We start from the raw sequence: 12,500 nt of genomic DNA on the forward strand, positions 1-12,500 counted from the left end.
CTCTCTCTCTCTCTCTCTCTCTCTCTCTCTCTCTCTCTCTCTCTCTCTCTCTCTCTGATTCGTATTCTAACCTAATCTGTACACATTATTTTACGCCACAGGAAGTTTACACACACACACACACACACACACACACACACACACACACACACACACACACACACACACACCTGCTCCGCCTCGCCCAACACCTGTGCACACAAAGGAAGGTGTTCACTCACGCTAATGGAGAGTCATCATCATATATCGAACAGTAGGTGAGGTCCAGGGTTTCACTTCCTCGAGTGTCTGACCCTTGGTGTGTCCGTATCTCCACCTTCCTGACCTGAACTCATTTAATTAAGAGGAAGGTTATCAAGCATTTATCTTATTTTTTTTTTTTTGGGGGGGAGGGGTTAACACACACCCACACACACATACACACACACATACACACACACATACACACGCACACGCACACATACGCATACACACACACACACGCATACACACACTCACTCACTCACTCTCTCTCTCTCTCTCTCTCTCTCTCTCTCTCTCTCTCTGACCTGCTCGAGATCTGGCATCTAAGTGGGTCTTAATTTTCTTTTGACACATACATCTTTTTTCTCTTTTTTTTTTTCCTCGTTACTTTTTATTTTTTTCTTCCTTCACTTGTTTTATTTCTTCAGGTTTCCATTCGTTTCTCTTTCTGTACAGTGTTGTTACATTGAAGTGTTTGGCCACATTCCTTTATTCCTCAGATTTATGAGTAAAGCTGTCTTGTCTTTGCACTCCTCACTCTAGTATGTACGTTTTATTCAGCTCTCCATCTGTGTGTGTGTGTGTGTGTGTGTGTGTGTGTGTGCCTTCATGTACTTCGTGTTATCTTGACGTGGACGATCAATTTAGTTTAAGATCCAGTCAGGTTTACACGTGTTTTTGTCCTTGTATTCCTTGTACATCTCGTTTTCTCTTACCGAAACTCGACGAGCAGGAGTGACTGGAGTGACTTCCGGGAAGCGCGCCACACGCTCCCTCAGTCAACGTTGCCAGTCACACTACGCGATTCTGAACCATATTATTCCGAAAATCTTCTCTGCCGTATCTCCACTACGTTCTTAAGGCTCTAGATGAAGTGACAAGGGTTTTTAAGATGTGTTTTTGTGGTTTTAGTGGCACATTAACAAGATTTCTATTATTATTATTTCGAAAAACTTCTGCACCGTGTCTTAAATATATTTCAAAGGCCCTAAATGAAGTGACACGGGTTTTTAAAGGTGTTTCTTTGTGATTTTAACAAGATTTCTATCATTATTTCGAAAAATTTCTGTACTGTATCTTATCTATATTTCAAAGGCCCTAGATGAAGTGACACGGGTTTTTAAGATGTGTTTTTGTGGTTTTAGTGACACATTAACGAGATTCCTATTATTATTATTATTATTATTATTATTATTATTATTATTATTATTATTATTATTATTATTATCATTATTATTATTATTATTATTATTATTCTGGAAATCTCCTGCACTCTGTCTCCGCTACTTTCGAAAGGCTCTGGATGAAGTGATACTGGTTCTACACTGTTTTTTTCATGGTTTTAGCGACAGACAAGATTTCTATTATCATTTTTACTATTCTGGAAAAAAAAAATACTCCTGCACTGTATCTCTACTACTACATTCGAAACCAACAACAGAAGCAAACATGAAATCCGGGTTCTAAAGAATGTGTTTCCTTTTGACAGTGAGAAAATCCTGTCAATCTGTGACTTGAATCATAAAACACCATTAAAAGCCCGTGACTCTTCAGCTAAACTCTTTTAATAATAGGTTTCAGAACATGACCATTGAAAACCTGTGTCACTTCAGCTTAACCCTTTAAAAGTAACAGATTTCAGAACATGACCATTGAAAACCTGTGTCACTTCAGCTTAACCCTTTAAAAGTAATAAATTTCAGAACATGGCCATTGAAAACCTGTGTCACTTCGGCTTAACCCTTTAAAAGTAATAGGTTTCAGAACATGACCGTGAAAAATCTATGTAATCTCGGCTAAACCCTTTTAAAAGTAACAGATTTCAGAACATAGCCATTAAAAAACTGTTTCATTTCAGCTTTAACCCTTTTCAAAATAATAGGTTTCAGAATATAACCTTGTACCTCAGATTCCTTGTCTTCATCATGCCCACGAAGTTTTCTAGGAGTCAAAACCATAAATTCCCTGCACTGCTCATAAACCTTCGCTGTCCCTGCCTCCACACCCACGACTCCTATGTAGGCCAGCACTAGCACGCGGCAGGATGGCTCCAGAATGTGGGTCAACAGGTTTACGTGACACAGCTTGGCCTTGTGTATGGTGGATGAGGGTAATTATAACGAAGTGCTGTTGAGCTTTCCTGCTTATCTCTTTTTCTTTATCCTTTAGCCTTGCAAGAACCTAAATGTCTGTCCTTTCTTTAACCCCTTCAATACTACGACACATTTTATAGCTGAGGTTTGTGTACCACTAGACCATTTTATTGATATTAGGAAGGGTCTATGAAGGTCAGAAGATTAAAGGCCACTATTTTGATCCTCTACATAACTTTCTGAAGCTCTATAAATTAACCAAGTAACCAGAATGAATATGGAAACGCGCCATGGTACTCAAGGACTTAAAAATCTTGACTGAAATATCAACTGCATCTTATATATTTGACTTTTACCTTTCATATCAACATTTACTGACTGACTTACTGACTTGAATCGTTCTTCGGGTGGCTAGTGAAGGCGCCACAGTACCAGGATCATATGACGCCGCCAACGTGCAAGGACGGACGCCAAATGTGAAAGGATCAGGAGGAAATGTATGAGCTATAATGACACTGCATGACCCGCGGTGAAAGAAAGAGAGGAAGAAGAAGAAAGTTAAGATTGAGGTCAAGTAAGAGTGCAATGAACATCCGTGTGACTAGTAGAGAGAGAGAGAGAGAGAGAGGGGACAAGTTCACTAGTTACCCAGAAACCATTGATCTAGATTACAATAGTGTTACATAACGGAGTATAAAGTGTAATGGTGCACTACGCTGTAAATATAATGACGAACAGCACACGTACGATTAAGAGAAGTGAATTATGATGAAGAAAGACCACCAGGTGTTACTCGGAAGAACATCGATAAAATTAATAAAACGGCATTACAGAGAGCAGAATGTAAAGAAGTAATGATGATAAAATGAATAAGTGAATGGTAATAAAGGGTTGACCACGAGTATAGAGTGATAGGATGTAGTGGATATATATAACGCCAAAAGAAAGAAAGTATTGTGTCGTGTAGTGAAAATATAAGAGTAATCATTATCGCAGGGTAAGTTAAGTACACTGTGGGAACAAAGCAATGAAAATGAAATGTAAAACTGAAAATAAACAAGAATGATTAGACCAGGTTAGGTTAAGTATACGATACACCATAAACTCCGGATCCGCTGTCTATGGATACACATGAAAAGAAAAAAAGAAAATGCAACGTGCTGTAAAAATCAAATATACGATACACAAGAAGAAAAAAAAAAGAAAATGTAACGTGCTGTAAAAATAAAATATACGATACACAAAAAAAGAAAAAAGAAAATGGAATGTGCAGTAAAAAAATAGAATTACGAATAATGAGGTTAGCTTGGATGAAATTAAATTAACCCCTTCAATACTGGAACATATTTTTACCTTTGAGATTTGCGTACGATTAGACCATTTTGTTGACATTAGGAAGGGTCTATGGAGGTCAGAAGGTTAATGGCCACAGTCCTCGCTATTTTAATCCCCCCACATGAGTTTCTGAAGCTGTATAAAATCACCAAAGAGTAAGCAGAATCATTATGGAAACGCGCCGTGGTACTGAAGGGGTTAATTAAGTATGGGATAGAAAAATTAAAAGAAAAATTATAACATACAGGAAAGGAAGTCATGAGTAATAGATATATGAGTTATTAGGTCACGTTAAATGAGATTAGTAAGCATGCATGAAAAATTATGATATACAGCTAAACTAGACGCGAGTAATAGTTATACCGTACAAGGAATAAGGTTATGTGAGGTTAGATTTGACATGCAATACAAGAATCAAGAGAATTATGATATACAGAGGAACTAGAAACAAATGATTATGTACTTGTGACAAAAACCATTACAAAATATCATGATTAATAGTTATACAAGCAATTAACCTCTTCAGTACTGGGGCACATTTTTACCTCGAGATTTGTGTACGATTAGACCATTTTACTGACATTTGGAAGGCTCTATAGAGGTCAGAATATTGATTGCCAGCACCTTCACTATCTTATTCTCCCACATGAGTTTCTGAAGTTGTATAAAATCACCAAAATAGTAGCCAGAATGAATATGGAAACGCGATACTGAAGGGGTTAAAGCTTATGTGAGATTCGACTAAACAGGCACTATAAAAATAAAGAGAATTGTGATGTACAGAGGAACTAAAAACCAATAATTATGTACTTGTGACAAAAAACAAAAACAAATATTACGAAAGACCACGCAACACTATAAACAAATATGAAAAAAGACAAAGAAAAACAAGAATAATCACTTCATTTCATAGAGCAATAGATCACGAACTTGAGAAAAAGGAAAAAAAAAACAGGAAAATGAAGAAAAACGCAGGAAAAAGAAGAAAATAAAGGAAAAAGAAGAAAACACAGGAAAATTAAGAAAATAAAGGAAAAGGAAGAAAACACAGGAAATATTAAGAAAAATACAGAGAAATGAAGAAAAACTGGAAAATGAAGAAAAACAGCAAAAAGAAGGAAACGCAGGGAAATTAAGAAAATAAAAAGGAAAAAACACAGGAAATTTAAGAAAAATACAGGAAAATTAAAAATACAGGAAAATGAACAGAAATAGAGGAAAAAAGAAAATACAGGAAAATCAAGAAAAACTGATAAATTAAGAAAAATACAGGAAAATTAACAGAAATACAGGAAAAGGAAGAAAGTACAGGAAAATCAAGAAAAAAACAGGAAAATAAAGAAAAATAGGAGAAAAATTAGAAAAATGCAGGAAAATGAAAAAAACGGGATAAAAGAAGAGAAATACAGGAAAAAAGAAGAAAAATAAAGGAAAAGAAGTAAAACAGAGGAAGAAGAAGAAAATACAAAGAAAATACAGGAAAATGAAGAAAAATACAGGAAAATGAAGAAAAACAGCAAAAATTAAGAAAACAAAACAAGGAAAATGAAGAAAAACAGGAAAAATTAAGAAAACAAAACCAAGAAAATGAAGAAAAACAGGAAAAATTCAGAAAACAAAACCAAGAAAATGAAGAAAAAACAGGAAAAATTCAGAAAAATGCATCAGATAAGGTAACGAGTAAAAATCAACACAGGAATGGCTAAGGAGAATCGAGTTACCTTTGACCGCGTTACAGATTACCAGGAAGTAATGAAGAGGAGTTGCGTGCACTTGCCTCGTTCCCCTCTCACCTCCCCTTACCTGGCTACCACCCTCTACCCCCCCGCCCCGCCAGGTGTGTCTCCTAAGTGAGGGGAAAGAAGCGAGTGCATTGTGTCCTCTTTTCCCCTCCTCTCTACTTTTCTTTTTTTTCCTTTTCCTCTTCTTCCTTTTCTTTTTTTTTCTTCTTTACTTCTCTATTTGTCATTTTTTCGTTTTTTTTTTCGTTGTTTATTCGTTTCCTTTTTGTTGTTTTGTTTTTCTTAATTTTTTTTCTCCTTTTATTCTTCTTCTTTCTTCTCCTCCTCCTTTTCGCTTCCTTCATCTTTTTCTTTCTCTCTGTTTTTCTTCTTTTTCTCTCGTCTTGTTTCAATTTTGCATGTTTCCTTAATTTTTTTTCCGGCATTTGACACCAATTATACTCTCTCTCTCTCTCTCTCTCTCTCTCTCTTACGCCAGTTACTCCTTTCCCCAACGTTAAAAATTCATCATCATTCTTATCGGTACCTTCCTTCCCTTCGTCTTATTTCTCTCTTCCCTCCTCCCTTCTATATTTAGCTCAGCCTCCCCTCCTTCCCCCTCTTCTGTCTCTCTCTCCCTTTTTCTCTGTCTCTCTCTCTCTCTCTCTCTCTCTCTCTCTATGTGTGTGTGCTCTTTCTCGTTTTCTTCCTTCAGGTTTGATTTTCTCTACTCTGTCTTTGAATTGGTTATTGTTGTTGTTGTTGTTGTACTATGTGGGCTTTTTCACGGGAATTTATGGGCTAAAGGAGATACTTTTTGTGGTACCTCCTATCTCAAAGCCCACCCGCTAGGAAACCGTTGCCCCGAGTGAGGAAGCCCAACCTACACTCGGACCGTGGACAGGATTCGAACCCGTGCGCTTGGAGACCTCGCGGACCCCAAAGCACGCATGGATCCACTGTACCACGGCGTCTTGGTTATATTGTCTTTGTTGTAGTTTGTTGCTTTTCTTGTTTTTGTTGTTGTTACTCTTACTACTACTGCTATTATTACTACTACTACTACTACTACTACTACTACTACTACTACTACTACTACTACTACTACTAGTAATAATAATGATAATAATAATAATAATAATAATAATAATAATGAAATTAAGTAAATGAATACTGAATGAATAAACAAAACTCTCTCTCTCTCTCTCTCTCTCTCTCTCTCTCTCTCTCTCTCTCTCTCTCTCTCTCTCTCTCTCTCTCTCTCTCTCTCTCTCTCTCTCTCTCTCTCTCTCTCTCTCTCTCTCTCTCTCTCTCTCTCTCTCTCTCTCTCTCCGTGTTGTCTCCGCGTTACTATGGCAACAGGGAACAAAGAAGAGCAAGAGGAAATAGGGAAGATAATAATGAGAGTAATAAGAAAGGGAGATAAAAGAAATGAGAGAAAGAAAAAGAGAATCCACGACTCGGAATCAAAATGGTTTAAACAAAAAGAAGAATAAAGGAAAGGAAGAAGAGATAAAGGTTAAGAGACACAATGGTTGAATTTCAGTGCTTTAGTAATGTGATAATGAGCCTTAGGGTGTTGGTTTTGTCTTTAGCTCCTTCTTGCCCCGAAAGGAAGAAAAAAGAAGAGGATACAAAGATTTAAAGAAAGAGGAATAAAGAAAACTGGATAAAAGTCGGATTGAAAAAGGTTAAGAAAAGTGATGAAAAGGTCAAGAGAGAGAGAGAGAGAGAGAGAGAGAGAGAGAGAGAGAGAGAGAGATTAGGGAAAAAAGGAGAAATTGGCAGTGAACGAAAATGGTATTACTCTCTCTCTCTCTCTCTCTCTCTCTCTCTCTCTCTCAATTGATATTTCATGCTCTGAAATATTTTTTTCTATTATTTTCGGACAAGAATTATAAGAAAAAAAATATGAATTAAATCGTTCCCTTCTACACACACACACACACACACACACACACACACACACACACACACACACACACACACACACACACACACACACACACACACACACACACACGTACAAAGGGAAAAGTCAAAGGGTTATGGTGTTAGAAGTGGAAAAAAAAAGGTGTTTATTTTATTGTCTCACATTTCCTGCTATGTCGCTAGTACTCTCTCTCTCTCTCTCTCTCTCTCTCTCTCTCTCTCTCTCTCTCTCTCTCTCTCTCTCTCTCTCTCTCTCTCTCTCTCTCTCTCTCGTTTGTTATTGTTCATCTCTTTTTTCATTCTTTCCTCTTCGTTCTAGTTTTTTTTTTCTTGTGTATTTCTATTTTTCCTCTTATTCCTCTTTTTCTTCTCCTTCTTATTCGTTTATCTTTGGCCTCCTCTTCCTTCTACTCTTCTTTCTGTTCTTCTTCTTCCTCTTTCGTTCGTTTCCCTCTAGCAAGACGTGCCCTTCTTTGTCTCCCTCCTCCTCCTCCTCTTCCTCCTCCTCCTCCTCCTCCTCCTCCTCCTTCTCGCCCTATCACGCCGGAGGTACTCAGGAATGCACAAGTAACGGGGGCATCTCTCTCAAGGTCACTCTCTCCTCCTCCTCCTCCTCCTCCTCCTCCTCCTCCTCCTCCTCCGTCAGCAACTTCCTTCTGTCTGATTTTCTTCTCTCTCGTCCGCCTCTCTTTAATTTAATTTTTTTTCTCCTCTTCCTCGTTTTCTTTCTCTTCGTCATTCTCCGTTTTCTTTCTCCTCCTCATCATCATTGTTCTCTTTCTCTGTCTTTGTTGTGTTCGTGTTCATTTGTTTTTCTTTTCTTTTTTTTCTTGTTTTGTGGTTTTGTCTTGTTTTATTCTTTTTTGTTTTTCTTTTCCCTTGTCTGTGTTGTTATTGTTATTGAGGATTATTCGAATTGTCATCATCGTCATCATCATCATCATCATTATCATTCTTCTTCTTTGTCTCTTTCTCTCTGTTTCTTTATCTAGTTCATTTTTTCATCTTTGTTATCCTTGCTGTCGTTTTCTTTTTTTCTTTTTTCTTCTTATTGTTGATCTTCTCTTTGTCTTCTTGTCTCTCCTTATTGCTTCTTTTCTTATCTTCGTCTTTTTCGTCTTTTTCGTTATTTTCCTTTTTAATTTTCGTTCTTGTTAGGTTAGGTTAGGTTAGGTAAGATTGGGTTTGAGTTTTTGTATGGCCTCTCTCTCTCTCTCTCTCTCTCTCTCTCTCTCTCTCTCTCTCTCTCTCTCTCTCTCTCTCTCTCTCTCTCTCTCTCTCTCTCTTGATAACATTTCCTCCGTGTTGTCAACGTAATTTAGTTTTTGTTCAGTCATTTCCATTTTCCTCCTTTCTCCTTTTCTTCCTCCTTTACCTTTAAGTTGTCTCCTCCTCCTCCTCCTCTTCCTCCTCCTCCTCCTCCTCCTCCTCCTCCTCCTCCTCCTCCTCTTGTTCTTTCTTCTCTTCCTTCTGTCTCTCTCTTTATTTGATGTGGTATGTAATTTTCTTTTTCCTTCGATCTCACTAATTTATGTGATCGTGTCTCTAATTTGGAAGTCACGCGAGGAACAATAATAAGAACAATAATAATAATAATGATAATGATGATAATAATAATAATGAGTGTCACCTGTGTTCGTTCAGGTCTCAAAATCGACGTGATAAGGGTCAGGTCTCTCTCTCTCTCTCTCTCTCTCTCTCTCTCTCTCTCTCTCTCTCTCTCTCTCTCTCTCTCTCTCTCTCTCTCTCTCTCTCTCTCTCTCTCTCTCTCTCTCTCTCTCTCTCTCTCTCTTCATCACCGTATCTTTTTCTCACCTGTACTTTATCTTTTTCTACAGGTACACCTTCTCACCTTTCCCCGCGTGGTCTTACCTTGAGCCAGCGCCGTGTTGGGTAGACCGCGACCAATACAGGTGACCACCCCTCCCGCCACCACCACCTCCACTCCCACGCAGCCGCCCGCCAGCACCAGCATCCATCCAACGTCCTGTAGGTGAGAGAAAAAAACCATACTTGTAAACAGTTTAGCGCCGCACCTGCACTATTTCAAAAGGCTCCTGTTTAAGTGACAAGTTTCCAAGGTTTTTTTTTTTTATGGTTCTAATGACAAATGAGCGAAGGTTACTACACACTTCATAGGAGAAACATCCTCAGAAACCCTGCTTGTCGTGTTTGTGTCCTTGGAAAACAGTCGTGGTGAGAGAGTAAAGTGTTTCTGAATACGGATCAGAGAGAGAGAGAGAGAGAGAGAGATAGTATATGAGTATTTCCATTCATAATCTTAACTATTCTTTTCTAATTTAATATTTGTTGCAAGCATAACTATGAATGATTGCCACTACTATCCTTTGTCTCCTCCACACACACACACACACACACACACACACACACACACACACACACACACACACACACACACACACACACACACACACACACACACACACACACACACACACACACACACACACACACTCCAGTATACAGTTAGAAAGGCGTGGCTCTAGTTAGCAGCACGTAGGTTAGAGGTGAGGGGTGGGCCAGGCTAGGGGTCATTTCTACGAGGTCTCTGGGAGGGATCAAGGCAGCCATACAAGTAACTCACAGCCAAGCCAGCCCGCTATGCTTCTCTCACTTTCCTTCAGGGTTTTTGTAGAGTGTTGCTGTTTATATGTGAGTTTGAGGTCTGTATGTGTGTTATTGCTTTTCTTTGAGTGTCTGGTGTGTTCTTAAGCCCTTCTATACCATGATGCGTTTTAATATTAATCATGTTTGCTGTTTGGTGATTTTGTACAGCTGAAATTTGTGTGGGGATTAGAATAGTAAAGACTCTGGTCATCAATCTTCTGACCTCCATAGACCCTTCCTAATGTCAATAAAATGGTCTAACCACACACAAATCTCAAGGTGAAAATGTGTCCCAGTATTGAAGGGGTTAAAGTGATAGATAAAAAGTAGTGGCAGTTACACGCTCGTAAAGCCACACCACACCACTGCAGTTCATTCAGCCTTCCCTTACGGTTATGTAGGGCGGCATGGCGTAAAACAAAGGAAGGCAAAGGAAGAACGAAGCATCAGCAGACATTTTGGCCCTCGCGAGGCTGTTTGTCATAGCAGTTAAGGAGGGAGAAGTGAAGTTTAGTTTTTTTAATAGGTTTAAATTTACGTGAAAGCAGCTTATATATTAGATATGTGTGGTTCATTGTAGTTTGTGAGTGGGAGAGGTAGCGTTTATTCATTGCTCTCTCTCTCTCTCTCTCTCTCTCTCTCTCTCTCGTGTGGGTAAATGCGCGGAGATATTTTTAAGAATACGGAGAAGAGCGAAAGTGAAGGCGTGTCCATTGCACTGATGCGCTTTGGTGGAGCGTGAAACAGTGGGAAAGGCAGCGAGAGGGAGGGGCGGGGAAGGTGGCCAGCAGGAGTACGGAGCAGAGGTAACGGAGGTGATGGAATTGTATGAAGGGAAACTGGTGTGATGTCTTTTAATTTCTATGTTGGTAATTTGTTCAGATTTTTTTTGTTCCCTATACTGAGACAAAGATAAAGGAAAATAGACAGTTAGAAAGAGAAATTGAAAAAGGGAAAATTATAAAAAAGAAACTGAAAAAAGACAAACCGACTCAATTTGTATAAAAGAATAGTTTCCAGAAGTTAGAAAATATGCAACCCCACAAAAATAAATAAATGAATAAAAAAAATGGAGAAGCTAGAAAGTTCAAACTGATAAAAATCGAATGCGTATCAAGAACCAAAAAGAAAAAAAAGAAAGATGAAACAAAATAATAAAAAAATAACCATCAATAAAAATCAAGACTAAAAAAATACACTGTTTGAAAAAAAAAAAAAAACGTAATAGAGCAGAAAAATAAACTATAAAAAGAACAAATAGGAAAACAATCAAAGAAAAAAAAGAAAGAATTGTAAAAAGAACTTAAGGAAAAAATTACTGAAAAGATACTGTCTAAAAAGGAAAACTGAAGATAGAAACAGAAAAAGGAAAATTGAAAAAGGGAGATTGAAAAAGGAAAATTGAAAAAGGCAAACTGAAAAGGAAAACTGAAAAAGAAACTCAAAAAAGGAAAACTGAAAAGGCAAAAAAAAACGAAAACTTAAAAAAAATTCAAAAAATTAAAACTGAAAAAAATAAAACTGAAAAGAAAAACTGAAAAAAAGAAAATTAAAAAAGCAAACTGAAAAAAAACTAAGGAAAAAAAAAAGATACAAAAGAAAGCAAAAAAAAAAAAAAAACATCAAAAATCTATCTACCACCACCACCACCACCACCACCACCACTCACCAAAACCAGCACCCCTACGAGCGTCGCCAGCAGGAGTAGCGCACCGCAGACGAAGAGACACACGGTCACATAGAGGCCCACGCGCTGCTTAATGGGTTCCTTCAGCTTCATACCCTCCCCCTTCTCCTGCTCCGCCTCGATAAACGACTTCTTGGAATCAGACATCGCTTCGAAGTCTTAGCGTCATGCAGGATAGCGAGATGGATGGCTAGATGGATGGTTAGACGTATTTTGGATGGTTCACTGACTGGGTGGTTGGTTAGATGAGTGTTCTGGCTGCTGTGTTCTCTCGTTCACTCCCACGTGGTGTTGCTTTGCCTTGGAAGACCTGGAAAAGTCGTTATTGTTGTTAGTATTGCAAGAAGTGTTACGAGGATGAAAGAAGAAGGAAGGACAAAGAGGGAGAGTAACAAGAGGAGGAAGAAAGGGAAGAAAAAGAGCTAGAAGGGTAAGAGAGAGGAAAAGAAAGGAGAGAATAAGAAAAGGAAGGAAAATGGGGAAAGAAAGGGAGGAGAACAGGAAGATGAGAAAAAATGAGGGGGCACAGCAAGAAGAGGAGAAAGGAAAAGAGAGAAGAATAGGAACAAGAAGAGCAGAAGAAAGATGAAGAAAAGGAGGAGGAGGAGGAGGAGGAGATCACAAAATAAAATAATTAAAAGAAACATAAGAAGCAGAAAAGAAAAAAAGAAAACGGCTGTTACTGATATATTTTTTCTTTTTAAATATTACAAGAAGAAAAGGAAGGAAAAAAAAAGGGAACGATAAGAAGAGAATAAAGAAGAACAAGAACAGGAGGGAAAAAAAATGATGAAGAAAAATGCATAACAAGAAACTGAAAAACCATGAAAAAAATAATAATAAAAAAAGTACCAATAGTAG

At 38.0% G+C, this 12,500-nt stretch overlaps 1 protein-coding gene and 1 long non-coding RNA gene across 2 annotated transcripts in view; one reads left to right on the forward strand and one right to left on the reverse strand.

The window, feature by feature from the left end:
* LOC123515703 overlaps positions 1-12,500 on the forward strand; it is a 26,596-nt gene that overhangs the window by 3,375 nt on the left and 10,721 nt on the right. The window contains exon 2 of the long non-coding RNA XR_006677972.1: positions 9,163-9,317. This is a non-coding gene — a long non-coding RNA (uncharacterized LOC123515703). The remainder of the gene's footprint in view (positions 1-9,162; positions 9,318-12,500) is intronic.
* LOC123515702 overlaps positions 1-12,500 on the reverse strand; it is a 37,331-nt gene that overhangs the window by 2,181 nt on the left and 22,650 nt on the right. Inside the window, exons 2-3 of the mRNA XM_045274522.1 lie at positions 11,622-11,949; positions 9,197-9,311 (exon numbers count right to left, since the gene is read on the reverse strand). Coding sequence (XP_045130457.1) covers positions 9,197-9,311; positions 11,622-11,786 — 280 coding nt within the window. The 5' untranslated portion in view covers positions 11,787-11,949. The remainder of the gene's footprint in view (positions 1-9,196; positions 9,312-11,621; positions 11,950-12,500) is intronic.

The sequence above is a fragment of the Portunus trituberculatus genome, chromosome 39 (assembly GCF_017591435.1).
Source record: "Portunus trituberculatus isolate SZX2019 chromosome 39, ASM1759143v1, whole genome shotgun sequence".
In the NCBI taxonomy this organism is placed as follows: Eukaryota; Metazoa; Arthropoda; class Malacostraca; order Decapoda; family Portunidae; genus Portunus; species Portunus trituberculatus.